This window comes from Pezoporus wallicus, unplaced genomic scaffold (assembly GCF_028554395.1).
Source record: "Pezoporus wallicus isolate ANWC-B61680 ecotype Strahan unplaced genomic scaffold, APGP_CSIRO_Pwel_v1 contig_8542, whole genome shotgun sequence".
Lineage (NCBI taxonomy): Eukaryota > Metazoa > Chordata > Aves > Psittaciformes > Psittacidae > Pezoporus > Pezoporus wallicus.
Window position 1 is genome coordinate 3625709 of NW_026640148.1, and position 21496 is coordinate 3647204.

General features: G+C 37.7%; 1 protein-coding gene across 1 annotated transcript in view; it reads left to right on the plus strand.

Annotated features, from left to right (window-relative positions):
- Nucleotides 1-21291, plus strand: part of IL17RD (interleukin 17 receptor D) — a 47982-nt gene extending 26691 nt beyond the window's left edge. Inside the window, exons 2-13 of the mRNA XM_057417709.1 lie at nt 1342-1399; nt 5060-5185; nt 9970-10088; nt 10521-10641; nt 11661-11705; nt 11792-11943; nt 12623-12688; nt 13201-13255; nt 14191-14301; nt 15870-16054; nt 17733-18666; nt 20923-21291. Of these exons, the coding sequence (XP_057273692.1) occupies nt 1342-1399; nt 5060-5185; nt 9970-10088; nt 10521-10641; nt 11661-11705; nt 11792-11943; nt 12623-12688; nt 13201-13255; nt 14191-14301; nt 15870-16054; nt 17733-18666; nt 20923-21038 (2088 nt within the window). The 3' untranslated portion in view covers nt 21039-21291. The remainder of the gene's footprint in view (nt 1-1341; nt 1400-5059; nt 5186-9969; nt 10089-10520; nt 10642-11660; nt 11706-11791; nt 11944-12622; nt 12689-13200; nt 13256-14190; nt 14302-15869; nt 16055-17732; nt 18667-20922) is intronic.
- Nucleotides 21292-21496: the final 205 nt, after the last annotated feature.

Here is a 21496-nt window from a genome sequence, read left to right on the forward strand (position 1 = left end):
ATGGTGGTTGGAAATCCACTGTTTCGTTTGTTCTTCCTTGACTGGTTGTTGATTTTAGCCAATAATCAGTGGGAGAGATTGAAATTTAAATTCTCCATCTGTGTTTTTGTCTAATTAAGTTGTTCTCAGCAAGGCTTTCTTTAAAAAGTTTGTGACACGTGGTAAAATGATGGAGGCCTCTCACATAAAAAAAAACCAAACAAAACAACAAAAAACCAACAGAAAAGTGATCCAGTGCATAAACCACATAAGACATGGAAATGTAAATTCCACAGGAGTTATATCAGGCACAGAAACTTGAATTACATATAATTATATCTGCATAAGATAAATTGATGAAAGATAGATGTAGGCACGTACCTAGACACTGGACATTGATACTTGCTCTGTAGTAATTTTCTCAAATGTACAGTTTGGTTGTGCTGATGAACCAGGCCCATAAGCCACTTTACATAACCGTGGCTACTGTACCTCAGTTTATGTTAAGCTTTGAGTTCGGTGTAGTTCTTGTGAGCATTGAATAATATTAAAATATAATAAATAAAATAATAAAAAAAAGGATTACTTGATTATAGATAAATTTAGCATGTGCTGAAAATGCGGTGTGTCTGTTTGCCCAATAGACAGATAGGAAAGAGTATCCTTCAGGCACCTGTTTGGAGCTGAAGAGTGTCTGAGAGGTGATGAGTTCTCTTTAATCAGTTCTTGTACTGTTTTGCTCCTACCTTTTAATTTCTTTCCTCAAAATGACCTTCACCAAGAAAATAGAGCTGAAGTGCTATGAGCACAGTGCTTGGCAGTGTTGTTCCTTCTTTTTGTTTGAACTTCTGATACTCTTTTTCATGACTGCAGAATTGACATCAGCTTTTTCTGACTGACATTCTCTTTCCTTGCACTGTGTTTGCCCTGGAGAGCCCAATTTGACTTGTCATTAAACCCTGATTAAAGATGTGGGGTTTGTACGGGCACGTTTAACCTGGGTGGTAGAAGTTGAGAATGTCACATCACTTTCAGAAATAAGTGGTTCGCCTCTGCTGGGGTCGTACTACTTAAGTCACAACTTCATGTTTTCATGCAGATACTACATTCAGGCTTCAATTTCTCTTTGTTTTCACTTCTTTGATTATTACATTTGGAAAGTTGCTGACAGGTGAGCACACGCAGATGTGTACAACCCATTCTGTCATTGCCTGTGGTCAGACTGGTGGGTAATGTGCCAGAACAGAAGGAAAAAAATCACAAGCTCGTTCGTCCTCCAGTGAACTATTTATAAAATAAAAATCTACATGAGTTCAAAATAGGTTACTTTATTTAAATTACTTTCTTGATATTTCTCTACAGGGGCTGTCATCAGTCACCAGGAACAATGGACTGCTCAATATCACCTTTAAATATGACAGTAAGTTGAAAAATTGCACTATATACAGAAAGATAAAGGACTCCGTCACAGCTGTCAGTGTATAGGAACATGTGAGCACAGGTCTTATATATAAGGTCTGAGGGAATTGAGGTTGTTTAGTCTGGAGAAGAGAAGACTCAGGGGGGACATTATTGCTCTCTGAAAACTACCTGAAAGGAGGATGAAGCGAGGAGGTGGCTGGTCTCTTCTCCCAAGTAACAAGTGAAAGGAAGCAGCTTCAAGCTGCGCCAGGGGAGGTGTAGACTGGATGTCATGAAGAATTTCTTCATTGAAACAGCATTGGAACAGGCTGTCAGGGAAGTGGTGAATTCCCTATGTCTGGAAGAGTTCAAAAACTGTGTAGATAAGGCCCTTAGTGACATGGTTTGGTGGGCCTGGGGTAATTGTTGGGTTTTATCTTAAAGGTCTTTTCCAACCTAGTTGATTGTATCTCTCTTAAAAATGGCTCTGAGAGTAGCATGAACTCTTTAGTATTGATGTATTTTTTTAAATCTAGATTTGTTTTTGCTGGGTATAATGGATCTTCTCCTGTCTGTGTTTCACTGCTAATAAAATGATCTAATAATTTGTAGTAGTTTCACTTTCAAATTGGCCTACATCATCTGCCCAGTTTTTGGCTGGAAAATTACAGATTATGATTTTATTCTGTGAAAGAATACAATAATTGAAAGGTTCACCACATAAAGTCATAGGAAAGGATTATATCAAGCTTTGTATATCTTTGTGTAATTTTGGGGGGAAAATGGTGTAAAGTGTGTCTCAAGGTAGACAAGGTAGTTGGGATTTGAATATGAATATTGAAGATGATATCTAGTTGAAGTAGTTGGAACTATTCATTAGCTACAGTGTTAAAAGACCAGGTTAGTGGAAAACTCCTGTCTGCATTTTCAGTGACACAGATGGTTGTAGTACTGTGGGAAATGTGGTCTGTTTTGCAGCTAAAATAAGAGGAAAGTAATCTTTAGCATAAGAACAGTAATAAGCAGTTTGAAGCAATAATACTTGAGAAGTCTTCAACCATCTGCTAAATTGCTGTATTTTACTATTCTCATTTTTTAAAAGTTTTTGTCATCTCTGCTGTCTAGTCAGTGACTGTTTGACTGCATTGGGAATTTATCTATTTGGGCAGTTAGTGGCCAACATCAAGATAAACCCTATGTACCATCAAGAGAAGGTCCTGATTTACAGCAGTAATGTTTGTATTAATGCCAGTGCATGTCACAGATTGGTTGGGTTTTTTTTTGCCACAGAAATTACCTCAGGTGCTGAATGTGGGTAAAATTTCACCAGTGAGAGTATGTATCTGCAAACCTAACAATAGTGCTTTTGTTTCATTCCACTCATCCTTTTGTGCCTGTATTTTTATGTTAAGAATTTGCAGTCCTTCACTGTAGATATTTTTTAAATCTAATTTGATGTTGATACTTAAAATGAGCAAAAATGAGGTATGGTAGATTGTGCAAGAGGTAAGTGATGGCTACAGAAAAGTTCCGATCTTTTTTTAAGCTACACAAAGAAAACCAGGAAATAACATCAGTCAGAGCAGAGATCCCCACATTTAGTTAACACAATGGAGTCTGTTTAAGTCCCAGTATTTGTCTTGTTTTTTTCCATTAGTTCTGGCACCAGGAACTGTCTTTAACCAATGACAAGTGTTAATTCAGAGTTCTGCTGGCGCTGTTTGCTTCCTGGACAAAGGAGTTATTTGAGCTCTGCAGAACTAGGAAAAGAGTTCCCTGCTATCAAGGCTAAGGAGTTCATATAATAGGGAAATACATACTTATCATGAATAAGCCAGCACAAAAGAGAACTTGGCTTGCTGGCTGTGATTTCAAGGCTTTTAGTTTGCTACACAGCAGCTCTAGTGAGCTGTGGTTGATGTTGTTAAATTAGTTGGTTAGATTATTTATTTATTCAGGTGAAAAACAAATGTTTGTATGTTCTAGCATTTCCCTTGCACTCAAGTAAAAGAAGTGATTTTCTGAAAAGTGCAATTTTTCCCTGCTGGTTTCTTCCTAAATCTGTTGTTCCTTAAAAATGTAAATCAGTGACTCACAGTCAAACTTCAGGCATTTGTGCTATATTCCGTTTTGGCAAATCGTCATTTGACCATAAAATTGTAGTAACCAGGATCCAAAATCTTGGGCTTGCTGTAAATTAGATCCAGACCTAGCAAAAAACTGTTACTTCAAATTTTCCATTGAAAGAGATCCTCTATCCTCCTAAGAGGAAGTTCATGCTGTCATTGAGTTCACTCATAGCAACAGAATTCTACAAACAGCAAAGTACCGACTGCCCTGCTTTTGTAAAAGGCACTGTTGTACAAACTGTTCTATTCTTATTTGTGTGGTAGTTACATGAAAGACCCCTTAACATTGTTACTCATAATAAAAAGACACTTTCTAAAACTGCTTTTCAGTTAATGATTTTTCTTTCCTTGCCTTTAAGCTCACACCTCCGAATTAAATTCGGATTTCCTGTATTGGCATAAATCAGCTGATTTTCCATGTTTCGTTTCTACCAAGTGTGTAGACGAATACATAGCATGTAGGTTATCTCAGGTTTTTTAGACTTAATCATCAGTCAGTATTATAAAGCTGCAGATCAGCTTTTTCTGATTTTGTTGGCTTCATGACCTCCAAAGCAGAATGTTTGTGCATGCACATCTTCATGTACACTGTGCTCCAGAACTGTTGAGTTCTTTGGCTGCTACTTCTCCTCCTGTCACAAAATATGAGGCTGAATATTGTAAGGCTCTAAAAGTACTAAAATCTGGGGTTGTCTTCTGGGTTTGAATGCATAAAGACATGGTCAAGTTCAACAACAAAGTCAGGAATGGTTTTTAAATTTGATAATGAAAGCTGAGGTCTAATTACATGTTTGCAGAGCTGTAACTTTAGGAAATACTCTGTGTTTTGCGAGGATAAGAAGGCAAAACCAGTTCTGACTGGATCCAGTGGCCGTAAAATGGTCTATGGGATTGTGGCTATTGAATGGGATGACAGATTTAGGATTTAGGCAGCATGTTCTTAGTGGTCAGGATCGAGCAGTATCATGGTTAAGAAGCACTTCATGAGCACCAACTCTAATGCTTCACACTGTTGATTGTTCTCGAATGTTCTGATCTTTGACCGACATTTTATTGCTGTAAGCACAGTCCATACGCAAAATTAATGTCAGTCCTCATATTCTTTAGAGTAATTAGTGAGGAAAAGTTGTTCTCTTTTGGGAGTGCCAACCTGTGTCATTTTTACTCTTACTGTAGTACGCGTATTATAATCTGGTAATCTGCTTTGGAACTATGGTTTTGCAACTGGTGAATGTGGTTGTGCTCAATGTTTTGTAAAGTTTTCTGGTTTTCAGTGTCCTGAGACAAAAACTTTGTCTAGATTTACTACATAGTACTTATTTTTATAGAATAAATAGAGGACATATACTTTGCTTAATCCTGAAGAAATGTTAGGAAATGAGCCCAATTCTTTATTTATATGATGATGCAGGTCATGTTGGAAACTGGTTGCTTGAATAGGTCTTTAAGATTAGATGCTGTTGACAGATTGTGATTTACTTGCGCTGGTATGGCACAAGAACATCAGCTAGAATGTTTTTCTTAGGGTGTTTGTTTCTCTGTATTTTCAGACTGCACACCTTACCTGAATTCAGTGGGAAAGCACGTGATTGGAGATGTGCAGAATATAACTATCAGTCAGTATGCATGTTATGAACAGGTTGCAGTGATGATACTTTGGACAGCAAATGCCATTGGTAAGTAGTAGAGTGAAATGGACTAATTCATCATGTCTTTGGTAATAACTTCCATCTGATGTAAGTAAAAAAGTATGCTTGAAATCATTGAAGCAAACTGCTTCTTCAGACTTAAGAAGAAAGAAACTCTTAAGAGTTTTACAAAGCTGCTGTTTTCACTAGCTCACTTGAAATACTCCTAAAACTAGGATGCTGCCTGTGTCCACATGCTGCTTTTTACTCTTCCAGGTTGTTGACTTTTTCTTGCTCTTCAGAACTGTGCAGTAGCTCTGATTTTGTTATGTCCCCCAAGGCTTTAGTGCGTTTCAGTGGCATTGAGTTTAATTGCTGATACATTTAAACATTCTTCAGGATGCCAGTTGTCACACAGGTGGAAAAGATTATTTAATCACAGCTATACAGACTTCAGTGTGTTTCCTTGTTGGGGCTGATCACTAAGAATATTCCTCAATCACGTAAATGACATTGGAAGTACGTTGTTGCCCACTAGAGCAGTAGTCTCCAAAGGGGGAGGGGGATGTGCAAGATGGGTGCATGTGAAGAAGATAGGGGCATGTGAAGAAAATTTTAGATCTTGAAAAAATAGGCTTTAGTAATATTTAATATATACATTGACACTGGCACCCTTACTTGGTCTCTATGTCAGATGTTGACATTTTACATGTGGTATGGGAGGTGTCCTGAAGGAAGAGTATAATGTGGAGGGGTTCACAGTAGTGTCCTGACTGTTTCAATTGCTTTGTGCCAGGTTAAGTGGATTTACTGATTATATTATCTGGTTTTAACTAAACTAACCATCATGAAATGGACAAGTGGCTTAAGGTGATTGAAAGTAATACTCATAATGCGGGCACATGCAACTAACAGGAAAACACTAGAGCTGACAGTTCCCCTACTCCTAGTACAGGCTCTTTGTCAGCCACATTAGAAGGTAAAAATAATGACTGTCTACTCAGTTCTATTACAAAGTTGGCCAAAATGATCAAAATTAACAGGATTATTTGAACTACAGATTTACACTTCCCATTGCCACACATGAACCTTTTCCTAGAATCATAGAATAGTTAGGGTTGGAAAGGACCTTAAGGTCATCTAGTTCCAACCCCCCTGCCATGGGCAGGGACACCTCACACTAAGCCATGTCACCCAAGGCTTCATCCAACCTGGCCTTGAACACTGCCAGGGATGGAGCATTCACAACTTCCCTGGGCAACCCATTCCAGTGCCTCACCACCCTTACAGTAAAGAATTTCTTCCTTATATCCAACTTAAACTTCCCCTGTTTCAGTTTTAACCTGTTACCCCTTGTCCTATCACTACAGTCCCTAATGAAGAGTCCCTTCCCAGCATCCCTATAGGCCCCCTTCAGATCCTGGAAGGCTGCTATGAGGTCTCCACGCAGCCTTCTCTTCTCCAGGCTGAACTGCCCCAACTTTCTCAGCCTGTCTTCATACGGGAGGTGCTCCAGTCCCCTGATCATCCTCGTGGCCTCCTCTGGACTTGTTCCAACAGTTCCATGTCCTTTTTATGTTGAGGACACCAGAACTGCACACAATACTCCAGGTGAGGTCTCACAAGAGCAGAGCAAAGGGCAGGATCACCTCCTTTGACCTGCTGGTCACGCTCCTTTTGATGCAGCCCAGGATACGGTTGCTTTCTGGGCTGTGAGCACACACAGAGCTGGCTCATGTTCATTTTCTCATCAACCAACACCCCCAAGTCCTTCTCCGCAGGGCTGCTCTGAATCTCTTCTCTGCCCAACCTGTAGCTGTGCCTGGGATTGCTCCGACCCAGGTGCAGGACCTTGCACTTGGCATGGTTAAACTTCATGAGGTTGGCATCAGCCCACCTCACAAGTGTGTCAAGGTCCCTCTGGATGGCATTCCTTCCCTCCAGGGTATCAACCGAACCACACAGCTTGGTGTCATCGGCAAACTTGCTGAGGGTGCACTCAATCCCACTGTCCATGTCAGCAACAAAGATGTTGAACAAGACCGAACCCAACACTGATCCCTGCGGGACACCACTCGTTACTGGTCTCCAGCTGGGAAAGCATCTAGTGTACCTTGAGGTATTAGCCAGTACTGTGAAGGCATCATGATTAGCAAGACATTTGAAAACTAAACATCCCAAACATGAAGGCAAACCTCTTGAATTCTTTTCAGCGATGTTTGAAGCCATTCAGTACTCCAGTAAAGTACAGCATTTCCCCAAACTTCATGATAAATCTTGAGAAACCTCTTTTCTTAATCAATAGTGAAAGACAAAAAGCCACATACTGCTGTGGAAACACTTGTTCTTCCTGCCACAGTAACACTGGCTGGAATAATACAGGGAAATATTGTAATGGAAAAAAGGGTTCTTGTGTAAGGTTACAGAGACGGAGCCACACATGGAAATCGGTCATTGCATCATTCATAGGGAAACTCACAGCAATGAAGTTGGAGCCAGAAGTGCACAAAGTGCTATCAGTTTTGTTATTTTTATGCAAACAAGACATTTAAATAGTAGAATCTTCACAGTACTTTGTAATGAGGTGAGGAGTGACTGTGAAAATGGTTTGTGCCTTCACTGGTTATCTTGTGGCAAAGTGCTTAGGGGTTGTCAGACTCTCCTCTCTGAGTTAAGCATTCTTCTTTCACAAAAAGGGAAGGGCTCCAAATTTGCTGACCTTTTCTGTGATGGCAAGTGGCTGTCAGTAGTGTGCTACCTAGCAGATTGAAACACAAAAAAAGGGAAAGAAAACCACCCAAACCAACTTAATGTGTCTCTTCAGGGTAAAGGTGTGAGAGAGAAAATAACTGCTTTTTGAAAGAAACTCATGCTATGGAAAGAGCTTTTTGAAAAAGCATGTTTGGAAATGTTTTCTTTGTGATGTGATTTTGTTGCTGAAAACAATATCTGCTTCTCTGCCATCAGGGAAGGTAGATATGTATAGGTCAAATCTCAGGAGAAACCTTTGCATAATTAGAGGATGGGAGTGAAGAATTGGTATCATCATTTAGTAAATGCACGTGGTGAGACATTTCCTCCATTTGGGTCAATATATCTTTGTAGGGTTATTTTTTCAGCTATTACAGCCATGAAAACCAAGTAATGAAACTTGGAACCAGACCTTTGAATTGCCATATCACAGTGTGAAACCAAGATGTTAAAAACTAACAAAGCGTATTCGATCCCATAGTTCTCACTCAAAAATATGATTAATATTTTATGTGGGAACAAGGTTTTCATATCATTAAATAAAAATTATATTTTTAAATACTTTTTAATCTTACCCTTTTTAAAATTTGGGTGGTTTTTTGTGTGTATATTAAAATGTTCATTGTATGTTAGCACAGTAGCACATGATTTGGTAAATATACTCGGGGGGTGTGCTCAACATTGTTTTGCTTCATTTTTTTTTGTTGTCTCCCACTATTTAATCATTATTCCATAATTTTAAAGTAAAAAAATAATGATTCATTTCTGGGGCTTAAAAGAATATATGAAAATTACACTTAATTCTGTGAAACTGTGCAGTTAAAAGCATTTGGTAATCTTCAGCTGTAGACTGGAAGGATCAAATCTCTATGGGAAACAAGGCTTGGTGTTCTTTCTTGTAATGACCAGAGGTTAATCCTTTGGAAGCGTGAGGACAGAACTGCTGTTGAAACATCTCGGGTGACATGGAGACTGGACACTTTCTCTTTCATGGTCTTCATGTAAGCACAAGTGGTGCTTTTGTTCCAAAGAACGCATTTGGGAGCTCATGGTCTTTATCTTCTACAAGATTGTAAAACATTAAAAAAAACTACAAAACCATGAAACCAGTGAAATGGGGGAGGTCCATGGAGAATCAGACTTTTGGGATTTAGTTTTGTTTTTATTTGACAAGCATGGCATAAACTCAGATTAATCCACTTTTATTTATGTAGCATTCAGCTTACAAAAGCCGTGGCTGTGTCTTTGATAACTGTGTATTCTGCAATACTTAATTCCACTGAAAAGTGTAATTAGGTGAAGGAGTGAGAGTTAGTCTTGAAGAACTATGCAGAGTCTTTGATACCTGAGCCATGAAACTATATCACAAGTGACGCTCTGACATTGTCCTGTGCCATTCACATCACCATGACTCAGTTTAGTCACGTAATGAAGTAATTCCATTTTGAGAAGTTTGCAATGAAAGGTAAAGGCACTGTGCTGAGAGTTTGTTGTGTTAGAGGAACTTGAAATAAAAGGGTGTAGTTCAGGCATCAGTTATAAATAACTGGAAGTATTCAAGCACTGGAATAAATTCCATTCCACTTAAGTCAAGTTTTCTGTTATCCCATACTGTACTAGAACCAAAGAAGTTGTAACAACCATTATCACATTAATCTGGTGGCCTCAGAAATGATAGGAAGATGTTACAAAGGTGTATTTATATAACTTGATAGCAAAACATTCAATTTTGTTGCTAATAATATGAACGTAAAGTCTCTATAAAGTACTCCAAGGGTGGTGGAGGTAATGATAACTTCTATTGCAGTGATAATTTGGAAGCCCCAGCTGAGTTGTGGGCCCCTCTGCTCTAAGCATTACGCAAGTATATAGTAATTGCAACCTTTGCCAAAGGTTGAATTCTAAATAGGCAAGATAGAAAATGTGGGAAGAACTGACATACAAAACCAGGTATTAAACCACAAACATATTTTGTATGAATGGTAAGTTTTATATTTAAAGACAAATGAAGTATATTCAAATTAAATAACACATGCATTAGGAAATATTAGTCTCCTATTTAAATGCCCTGCTGTTTGCAGGGATTGAATACCTGAAAGGATTTCGAGTAATACTTGAGGAGTTAAAATCAGAGGGAAGACAATGCCAGCAGATGGTTTTAAAGGATCCAAAGCAGCTCAGCCCCAGTTTTAAACGAACAGTAAGTGCTTTGTTTCAAGACAAGTTTCATTATTGCTTGATTGCATGAGTAGTCTCGAAAGTGTTTATATGCTGCATATGAATCTAAATATATACACAATGTGCTGTTTACTAGGATGCAGGTTGCTTCCCAGAAGTATTATTTTTTAAGCTAATGATAGTTTTCCTTCTTGAGACAGATACAGTCCCCTTATGGAAGCTTTTTTGAAGCAGAAAACTTATTTGGGTGACTGGAGTACGGTTGCATACCTGTAATAGCCCACATCCAGCTCAGTACTGATTCCTCATGTCAGTGTGTAATGGAGGGTTAGATAAAGGATTTTTTAATACATTAATTTTGGCTGATGTTTGCAAAACTGTGGGCTTGTTTTTGGAAGGTAATTTCAGTTACAATAGTTGATCTTAAATATGTTGCAATCTTGTCTTTTTGTAGGGAATGGAATCCCAGCCCTTTCTAAATCTCAAGTTTGAAACAGATTACTTTGTAAAAATTGTTCCTTTTCCTTCCATTAAAAACGAGAGTAATTATCACCCATTTTTCTTCCGAACTAGACGTAAGTATTGCGTACAGTGTGGTATTGTGTATCATCTCCCTTTCTCCCAACCTTTAGTTTTCCCCACAAAGGACTGGTAGCAGATGATGATGTTAGATGTGTCTGGGTTGAAATAGTTACTGACGTAGTCTTTGGAGTAAGATCTGGGTGTTAAGTGGAAAGAATTTGGACGCCACAGGTAAGTCTGTGGTGTACGATAACGTGTTAGGCAACAACCAGAAGGAAAGTCTCAGGTAGGCCTGAGATGATCTCGGGTTTGCCTACAGCAAAGTTACTCCCATGGTTCTCAGAACCATTTCACTCATGAAGTCCTCCTCTCTGGATATTGTGAAGGAGCTGAGGATGGTTTTGGTTTTGAGACCACAGTTTTGTAAATGGGTATCTAAAGCTAGATACAGATTAGTACGTGTAGAAAATATAAAATCAGATGGCAATAAATCAAGCTGAATTTGTCAAAATTACTTACTAATTCTCCTTGGAGTTAGAGAAAAGAAGCTTGAAAAAGCTCCTCAGTACTTAAATAGTTTGGGAAACAGCAAGTACTCTTTGGGCTGAAATGTTGATATTTGTCCCGCTTAGGGTTTTTTTTTGCTGTACAAGACTTTTTGAAGTGTTTTCAAGTTTGTCTGTTGATGCAGACTGCAGTAACATTTGTCTTCGCAATCGTGCTGAGCCTACTTATTTACTCTGAGAAGATGTATTTAAGACTAGTTTCTTCTCTAGGAACTTCCTCTCCTGCTTAACTGCACCTGTTACTATCTTTTTGTCTCACTAAGGAGTGCTGTTTCCAAATTAATGAACATCTGTTTCTTGTATAAAGATGAGAAGGGGCTTAAAATCATAACAAAGCATCAAAGTGTGCAAAATGTTATTTACTTCAGGCATAATAGAGACTGAGAAAGAAACAGGGGTATTGTCTTCAAAATTACGAACTCCCTTCTTTTGTCTTTGTTCTTTTTCTATTTAAGTAGCATAGTACTTTGATATGTATAATTAATAATTTGTGTGTGTATTTGTAGCATGTGAATTGTTGCTACAGCCAGAAAACCTTGTCTGCAAACCTTGTAAGTAAAATGTTACACTTTGTCTATATTCATCTTTCAAAAAGTTACTAGACTTTTTTCCAATTCACGAATATCTCTTCTGACAGACTGGAAGCCAAGGAATCTAAATGTTACACAGCAGGGTTTTAACATGCAAGTGTCCTTTGATCACGCACCTCACAACTTTGGGTTTAGATATTACTTTCTTCACTACAAACTGAAGCATGAAGGGCCATTTAAGCAAAAGACCTGCAAACAGGTACGTTGCTGAGTATTGAAACTCTTTAAAGTACAAGGCCTGTCAATGTGAGATGTTCTAAGGTTTCCTAGAAACTTTGGAAACTTAATATAGAATACTCTGAGTTTTAAAATTTGTGCACTGTTTGGTACTGTTCATGTAAATAGTAACTGTATTGTGATAACACTCAGCAGTATTGTGATAGCACTCATCGGTCAAAACCAGGCGTGAGGGTTCCTTTGGAGCTGGATATTATAAGCAAATGAGACAAGACTGCTCTCCCTTAAAGACCCTACAACTAATTAGTACTTCAAACTGCAGTTTTATTATGTTTATTATACATGTTATTTCCTACTTTTTTGTTTTACCTTTGCACCAAATTTCACACAATGGCAAGTTTGTTCTCACTGATGAACCTCTCATGCTAAGTCTCTGAAAGCTGGAGAGCTTCAGGGGCTTATGTAGACTTTATCAGTTACACCAAACTTTGAAGATTTTCTTGATAATCATATTTTAATTGTGCAGGCAGAGGATAGTGATAGGAATCTCCATTTCACATTTGAATGGAGAGGTTTTGCTGGTTTAAGGTGTCTTAATACAGGAGGACACTGCATATTGTTAAATCAATGCAAATATATTTTTTAATTAGGTTTTAAAAGTATGTGAATGGCTTTCAAAGTCTTCTTTTTCTTTGATGTAGGAGCAAAACACAGATACCACAAGTTGTATTCTTCAGAACGTGTCTCCAGGGGATTATATAATTGAGGTAATACTTATAAATGGTAATTTGTACAACAGCTAAATGAGTACATTAGTGGAGAAATTAACTGAAATTAAAGTATTTCAAGTCACACGCTGGTAAAATTGAACTTCAGGCATTTCTACTGAAGTACTGTGGGCAAGTAAGGGTTTTTAGACCTTCCCATAGCTTTGCTTCTCTGAGGGCATGACAGTTTCATCTGTGCCTCCAGTTCTCGGACTTTGATTTTATAAAATCGGAATTCTGTAGTCTGGTCAATTTTTACTAAAAAGCTGTGTGTTTCTCTTGATGCTGACAGTATGTGAACTCTGAACGTTAATATTATAACACTAAGCTGTGTACTAACAAAGACAAATGATTTTACTAACTACTAGTTTGCGGTGCTCTTTAATTTTAACTTTTTTGAACAGTGAGTTTCTTCACATTTGCTCATGAAAGCTGTTGTAGCTGTTCACATATTGCAGAAAAGAAATTAAATCAAATTTCCACAAAATCAAATTCAACTTTTATTTTCAAAGCTGGTTGATGACACTAACACAACAAGGAAAACAATGCACTATGCACTAAAACCAGGTATGAATTTTGGTTTTTACATAGTATATAGTACTTACCTTATTAATTTAGATTCAGTTTTAATTATGTTGGAAATAAATCTTGATTTGACCTTTCTCTGTTTGTTTGCCATAATCAAGACTATTGAGGCAATTGTGCTGTGATTTTTTGGCTTGATGAAAAAAGAATAGACATGCACGCTTGCACATACACGTGCATCTCTGTATATTTATAGTTAGCACAGCTTAGATCAGTGTATCATTGGAAATCTTTGTGGGAATGTCACTTTTCTTGTAAATATGAGTATGAGGAATCACAGCCTGTATCTTAATTGCATTCAGCTGGTGCATGCAGTAGTGTGGAAATAATGTAATAAAACTGTGAGGGCAGCTTAAACACATTACCTGCTCATGTGCTGCAGCCCTGAAATCAAATCAAGCATTCTGGAAAACCTGACAGGTGAATGCTTAGCTTGTCTATGTGTCACTGAGAAGCTAAATAGGGATTTTAGAATGTAACTGCAGACACAAAACACAGCTGTAGACGAAGGCAGTGTGTATCCTAATGCACATTGCTAAAGGTAATCTGTGCAGGAAGGCAGTTCATTCTGAGTGGCTAGCTCAGCAGCCTGGCACAGAAAACTGTCAGATCCAAATGACTGTTGCATGTCTTACCATATCTTTATTCATGTAAAGTTCTGCTCATGGGGCGAGGGGATGAGTTGGCATGCAGCACTTGTAATTTATGTTAGTTGCTCTAATGCTGGGGGGGTGGGGGCAATCAGCATAAAACCTATTTAAAATGGAGCAGAACATGATGTTTGATTCTACTGGATATTTGAGAATTACCTGATAATAGTGTACTGCAGCAGTTTTACATTGCCAGTGTGAAGAGTCGATTAGATAATTACAATGTAGCTTATGTGCATATGGCTAATTCTGTTTTATTTTCTGAAGTACATTCTCCCTGGGCTGGACCAATAAGAGCCATTGCCATCACAGTCCCTTTAGTTGTCATTTCGGCATTTGCAACACTGTTCACAGTGATGTGCCGCAAGAAACAGCAAGGTAAGAGGGTTTATTCAGTGTGGAATTCCATTTAAAGATGTACCTTTGCAATCAAAAGAAGTATTTCCTGGTTGGTTTATTCCAGAAATACCTTTATCTGAAAAGACTTCTTTTTTTTCTCTCTTCACTTCTCTCTCCTTCCTACCCGCAGCTTTTTGTGTGTTCAAACTTGTAGCGGTGCTTGATGGTAATTTGTGGCCATAGAAAGATTTGTATCACAATTCAAGACTTCACTGTAACAAGGAGAGAATGAATTTGCTGCTGGGAAGTGTTTTTGGTTTTGGGTTCCTTTTTATTTGTGAGGTACTACATGACCTGATAGAATACAAACAGATCTGTAAATGGATATGTTTGAAATGTCTAATTCTCACTTATTTTTAAACCAGAAGGAAAGTAAAGCCAGGTGATACCAGTGCAATTCTCAGTACTGTCTGGAATACTACCAGTATCTATTATTCCACATTTGCCCACTTTCCTGGAAGTTGCTTTTACACTTCATCCTAAACCATCTTCCTAAATTTACTTTTTCTAAGACTTGCAGATGTGTCTCTAAATTACATTCCACCCTTCTTTGCTGACTTCTCTCTCCCCTGTGTCCAGGAGCTGGCAAACCACGTTTGTTACATTGAGATGTTAAAATCAGTTGGCATTTTTTTATAGAATCTAGGGAATAATGTGGTTTCATGAATACGGAAAAAGATATTATTTCCCCAAACTTCACATACCTGTGTTATCCATCTGAATTCTGGCATCGAGGCATACTGCAAGTGCTTTACGCCATCTGGGTTAAATCCTTTTACCTTCTGGTCTTCTGCAGTTATCCCTTTGCTCACAGTTTGCACAGTTCCAACAGAAAACCCAGATAAATGCCAAGGATTATTCTGCAGAGAGATTTGTTCCAGAATAGTCATTCCTGATGAATTGTTCTAAATTAAATCCCATGGTGGATATTTGTGTTTTGAAATACTCATGCTTTATTCTAAATCAGCTTAATCAGCTGTAGAACTAGATTGGATTAGTCTGGCATTCTTTGTTCTTGCATTAAAATATCTATGCAAGGAGAGAAACACTAATAGCTATTTTGATTTAAATTAGTATAATAACATCTTAATTCACATTAATGTCAAGTTGGTGTCCAAACGTGTGTATGTATGCAAGTATATGGAGTTCAATATTATTATCTGTTTTGTGTTGTGGGTTTCTTAAAACAAGAGACTTCGTTATACAGGAAACTTGATGATGATACAGCCTTAGGGTTTATAGTATTTGAACCGAGAGATGTAGCTGGATAGAGGTGAAACACCCTTATTCTATTTATAAAGTAAACCTTTCCTAGGTTTTCTGAGTTGTACAGTAATAACTGCCCATTTCACTTTCAAAGATTGTTCCACATATGTAGCAACTTGTAAACTGGATCAATAGAGCATTTGCAACTTTTCAGGTTGGAAGGGGAAGAAATATCTTTTGAGAACTCCTTCCTGTATGTGTTAGTAATGAGCCTACACAAGTCTGAAAAACAAAACAAAACCAAGCTTTATAGTATGAACTCTTTCTCTCTTCCAATGTAGAAAACATATATTCCCATCTAGATGAGGAGAGCTCAGAATCTTCAGCATATGCTGCAGGTCTCCATGTGGAAAGACTCCATCCCCGGCCAAAAGTGTTCATCTGCTATTCCAGTAAAGATTGCCAGAAACACATTAATGTCATCCAATGCTTTGCTTATTTTCTTCAGGACTTCTGTGGCTGTGAGGTAAACTCAGCATTTCTTCTGTGAACTGTTTTTCCTTAATATTACCTTAATAATACATGATTGAAAAGGAGGTATTTCAATCTCTCTTTTCCATGAAGGTAACTTTTAGTTATTCTTCTAAATACTGGCTATGTAGATTTTCTTTACTTAGCAACAGATCATAGCCTACATAAAAAAACAAAACAAAACAACAAAAAACCATGTGATAGTGGAAAACGTGTACTGCATTGATTCCAGGACTTGCATTCAGCTGTGTTTAGCTCATTTGTATTAACTGCTTTTTCTGTTCAGTAGGTCTTGCACCTTTATAATCAGCAGCCACAAAAAGGTATTGGTGTCTATCTGGTACACTTCAGTATTTCTGAAATATGTTTTATATTGTAACTCTAAAGTAGTTCAGTTTATCAGAACTCTTACTCATAAAGCAAAATCTGTGTAATTAGGATTAATTATTGACACTATGTATTATTTTTTGTTGTTTTACTTCCCTTCTGTTAATACTGTAAAATTAGCATCTCTTTTTCTTGTTTGGCTCAATCTATGAGAAAGATGTTCCAATTGTTACTTTAATGACTAGGCTTAGGACCTCAGCCTGCTTTCTGAAATGTACTCAATATGTGGCCAGTCATCCACTTTTCAAGTATAAAAAGGCAAGACAATTGTTAGTCTACTTTTGCTTCATGTTAATCCTGCCAGTGCGATGTTTAGATGAACTGTTTTTCCAACTGTACAGCAAGTCTGTCCTCTAGTGTCCACACACAGTAACAACCGATGCCTCACATGTTTGGTGGGGATGTGCAGAGTTTATTCCCGTATTTAAAGTAGGTCAGGTAAGGCGTTTGAAAGTAACTTATTTGAATCCCCTTTTCAGCGGTGCACTTTAGCTCTGCTGCACAGTGTCTCTTTGGAATAGTGTTAAGGGGAGCTGCTACTGTAACTATGTACTACGGGACACATGGGATCAGGCATCATTTTAGATTTATATATCAAAATATTGATAGCATCTATATACAGAAATAATATGCATGATTATTAAAACTGTGGAGTTTTCTGTGTTGCTCAGTGCATAACAATGCATTTTATGTGGTGCTCAATGCATAACAGAACAGTTGCACAAGTATTCTTCATGTGGCATTGGAATGTTTTCTTATAAAGGACAAAACCAGTAGCGTTTCGTAGCCGTTTAAAATAATAAATTGACCATACTAAAAATCCTATCTCACAGATAGCAGATCAGACAGTATTTTGAAGAAAAGAAGCAAAACTGGACATAAGTACCTGCATTGTACTTTTATCAGAGTATCTCCCAAGCAGCTCTAAATTGACTATTCTTCCCCTTGCATGGACCCAAATTTGCAACAGTTAAATGGCTTGAGACAGGCACAATGCATTGCTTATTGTGGATTGATAATATCAAATCTGATCAGATAAGTAAATACTAATTTACTTGCTCCAGCCACATTTTCTATGTTCTTTTTATTCCCCTGGAAATACCACTGTAAACCAAATCTATAGTAGTTTAATTTTTTAAGGAACCATCCAGTTTACATACAGCTACTTGGCATTGCGCTGTTACTTGTTGATTCCATAAATTTATATGTAACACTGGTATATATTAGATATGTTAGGAAATATATCTAATAATGAATATCAACCAGAATGTTCTTTTCTTTTCCAGGTGGCTGTAGATTTGTGGGAAGATCTAAAAATTTGTAAAGAAAGACAGAAAGAGTGGCTTATTAAAAAAATAAATGAGTCCCAGTTTATCATCATTGTGTGTTCCAAGGGAATGAAATACTTTGTTGAAAAAAAGAACTGGAAACACAGAGGGATAACCAAAGATGCCGGAAAAGGAGAACTCTTTCTCTTTGCTGTGTGGACTGTTGCAGAGAAGCTTCGTCAGGCAAAGCAGAATTCAAATGATCTCTGCAAGTTCATCGCAGTCTACTTCGATTACTCCTGTGAAGGAGACATCCCTGGTATTCTGGATCTAAGTACGAAATACAAACTCATGGACAATCTGCCTCAGCTGTATTCACATTTACACTCCAGAGATCTTGGTGTACAGGATTCAGAGGTGTTCCCTGTTAACATTAGCAAAAGGAATTATTTCAGGAGCAAATCTGGGAGGTCCCTTTATGTTGCCATTTGCAATATGCATCAGTTCATCGATCAGGAACCAGACTGGTTTGAGAAACAATTTATTCCCTTCCCTCCACCTTCTTTACATTACTCAGAGCCTGTCATGGAAAAATTTGATTCGGGCTTGGTTTTAAATGACTTAGTGAATAAACAGGATGGTGATTTTTACCTGAAAACAGACATAAATGTTATTTCAGCTGGGAATTCAGACACTCACTGTATAATTCAGCACTTAAACCTTGGAGAAGACATAGAAACTCAGGACATTCAAGGTGGTGGCAACTCTGTTCTTCAGCCATTATTACATGTTGTTAAAGCTTCAAATCTTAAAGATACGCCTCGAGATTCTGGAATCTATGATTCATCCGTTCCTTCATCTGAATTATCTCTACCTTTAATGGAAGGACTATTGACCGACCAAACTGAAACATCTTCCATTACAGGGAGTGTTTCTTCATCATCAGGTTTAGGTAAGATACAGCAGTGTTTTAAAAGTTGTATTCAGTTATTGTGAGCATATTTGTATCACCTCAAAATACTTAAAATGTGAGGAGCTATATAAAAGGCTGCAGAGAAAGATAAATATTGTTTGAAGATGGTAAACAAGGTAGGTGTCAGTGACTTTACTAAAATGAATCTTTCCTTAACTTACTTCAGGGGAGGGAGGGATTCTTACCCAAGTAAGATTTCTCAAAAATTCTATTAATAAAATTACTTCTCATTAACTGACTTATTATTGGAGAGATGGCTTCTTTCCTCCAGGGACTCCTCATCAGCTGTGATACTCAGCTGACAGCTCTGTGATTTAATCAGGAGGGTAATATAACAAAGCATTCTTACAGAATTGCTGTAAATCTAAAGTTGGCATCATGTTTTCCTCCAGCACACGCTAGAACCTGTAGGACTACAGTCTGTGCTGTGGTTAACTCAAGTTTCAGAATGACATTAGGCTTCTTGTTGGATGTGGGCCTAGAGGGAATGAACAAACGGGTCTCAGTGGAGGAATTTAAATGCTTGGAAGACACTCTCCAAATGCTTGGAAGGCACTCGGCTTAGACACCTACAGTTAGAAGGTGTCAGTATAGCCTCAGGCTGTATAAAGAGCTGATCTGAAATTCCTAGTTACAGTACATTGAACTGGCATCACAACTACATCGGTGTGGAATGTTGCAACAGTTGTATTAATAGGTTAAAACTGCTGTTCACTAAGATTTTCCTTAAGCAGCTGCAGTAGGTGAATATTGCATTTTGATGGTGCTGTGCTGTTCTGCTTTCCTGAATGAATGCTGACAGTGAGCTAATTTGCTAGACTTTCTCTTGGCTTAATGGATTTTATAATTATGATTCTTATTTAGATAATTCATAAGTACTGTTTGAGACCAGAATTATCTTGGGGGAGAGAATACAGATCACGATTTACAGATACAGCATCTATATCTATAGGCTAGATAGTCTATAGGACAAAACGGCTAAAACCTGAAAAATCTGTACTTTTTCAAGTGGAAAATACACAGATTTTCTGATTTAATTACACAAGCCACACTCTTGTTATTGTTTCAAAATTAATACTATATTCTTTAATTTCCTGCCATCTTCTAACATAGCCTGTTCTCACATCTGTGGGAAGAGTTACAGCTGACATCTGTAAAGGTTCTAGTGTCAGAGGAAAGTGGGATGCTAGTTTAAAATTTACGGCCTCTCTGTAAGAATGCTTTACCAGTACCCCCTTCTGATTCAACCACAGAGCTTTCAGCTGGGTATCCCAGCTGCTAGGGAGGCACTGGAAGAAAGAGGCAGTCTTTCCAGTAATTAGTTCTCAAGTCACATACCTACTTGTTAACACGTTTCAGCTATAGAGGTTACACATCACAGCACTGGCTGGTGGTGGGGGATCTTAAAACTGATGTTCCAACATCTTAAGGAACCACAATAACTTCTGCCGTTTTCCTGTTCTCCCCCCTGTCCAAAAGCACCATCCTGACCAACTCTCACCCAAACCACAGTCCTAATTAGGTACAAGGTTAAGAAGGAGATTGTATTTAGAACTGAGCAGCAACTGTCTCTTGGAGTGCAGCCCATTAAATATTTCTGCTGTCCTGGACATACACAATATAAAGCCCTAATATATGCATAATAATGAGACGAGTAGCTAGATTTTTTTAGCTTTTGTTCTTGTTGTAAGAGTTGGACATGTCCAGATGATTACTTTGAATTCACAGTACCTGGCTAGCTATTGTTTATCCATTACTTGGTCAGAGCAGAAGTGAATAGCTCTGCCATTTAGCATGTCAAGGTAGATCTTTCCATTCTCATTTAAAGGACAGTTTTATTTTTGAATTAAAATCCTAAATCACATTAACTGTAGGAGTTTCTGTCTTTCAGTGCAGTTCATGCACAGGCTACTGAGCTGCAACGATTCTCAAATTGATCATCATATTGGGCATCATCAACTGAAGTTCTAACCAACTTAATTTTGAGGAAGTACCAACAACCAAACCTTTACTAGGTCCATTCACTAATGATGTCTTCTCTAAGCAGCCCTGCCTGGGGAGAATATTTGTATTAATTCTTTCAATAAGGAGTTACAGAATGTGGTAGCTGAGCCTCATGAATATATGGCATTATGATCCAGAGAGGTTTCATAAGTTTTCTTTTCATTATTTCTAAAATGTTGACCAAATACAAAACATTTCAGTGAATTAACCTCACTCTTTTTCCTTTTATAGGGGAAGAAGAACCTCCTGTAATCACTGCTACAAAATTCTTAGTGCCTGAAATATGTAAAGCAGAACTTCATTGCCACATCCACACTGATGAACTGCAGGCAATTGCTCCCTTATAATACACTACAGCATTATTATGCATTGCCACTTTAGCAACAGCCTCTGTTTGTGCTTTAACTACCACACTGTCTCAGCACTAAATCTACTTGAAGGAACAAATACTCCCTGAAGACGATCCGTTATTCCTACAAGATCTTTTTATGGCCAGTAAACTTGAATCTGTTTGTCTTTATCTAAAAGTCTTTCATGATTTGAAAAATGCACCATGGAAAAATAGATGAGAACACATTTAAAAATTATTCCTACTACTAATTTAAATGTCATAATACTTACAGTGTTTACAGATGCCATATACAAAACTGACTTCTTTTTTGTTGCTAGAAATAATCTTGCAACTGCACATAAAATAGCTTGGAACATTAAGTTGTAGTAAATTTTGTAGTCCAGCCTCTAGTTTTAAGTGCTGATATACTTGATGGCAGGAGTGTTGTAGTGAATGAGAGCAGGATCTTTTTCA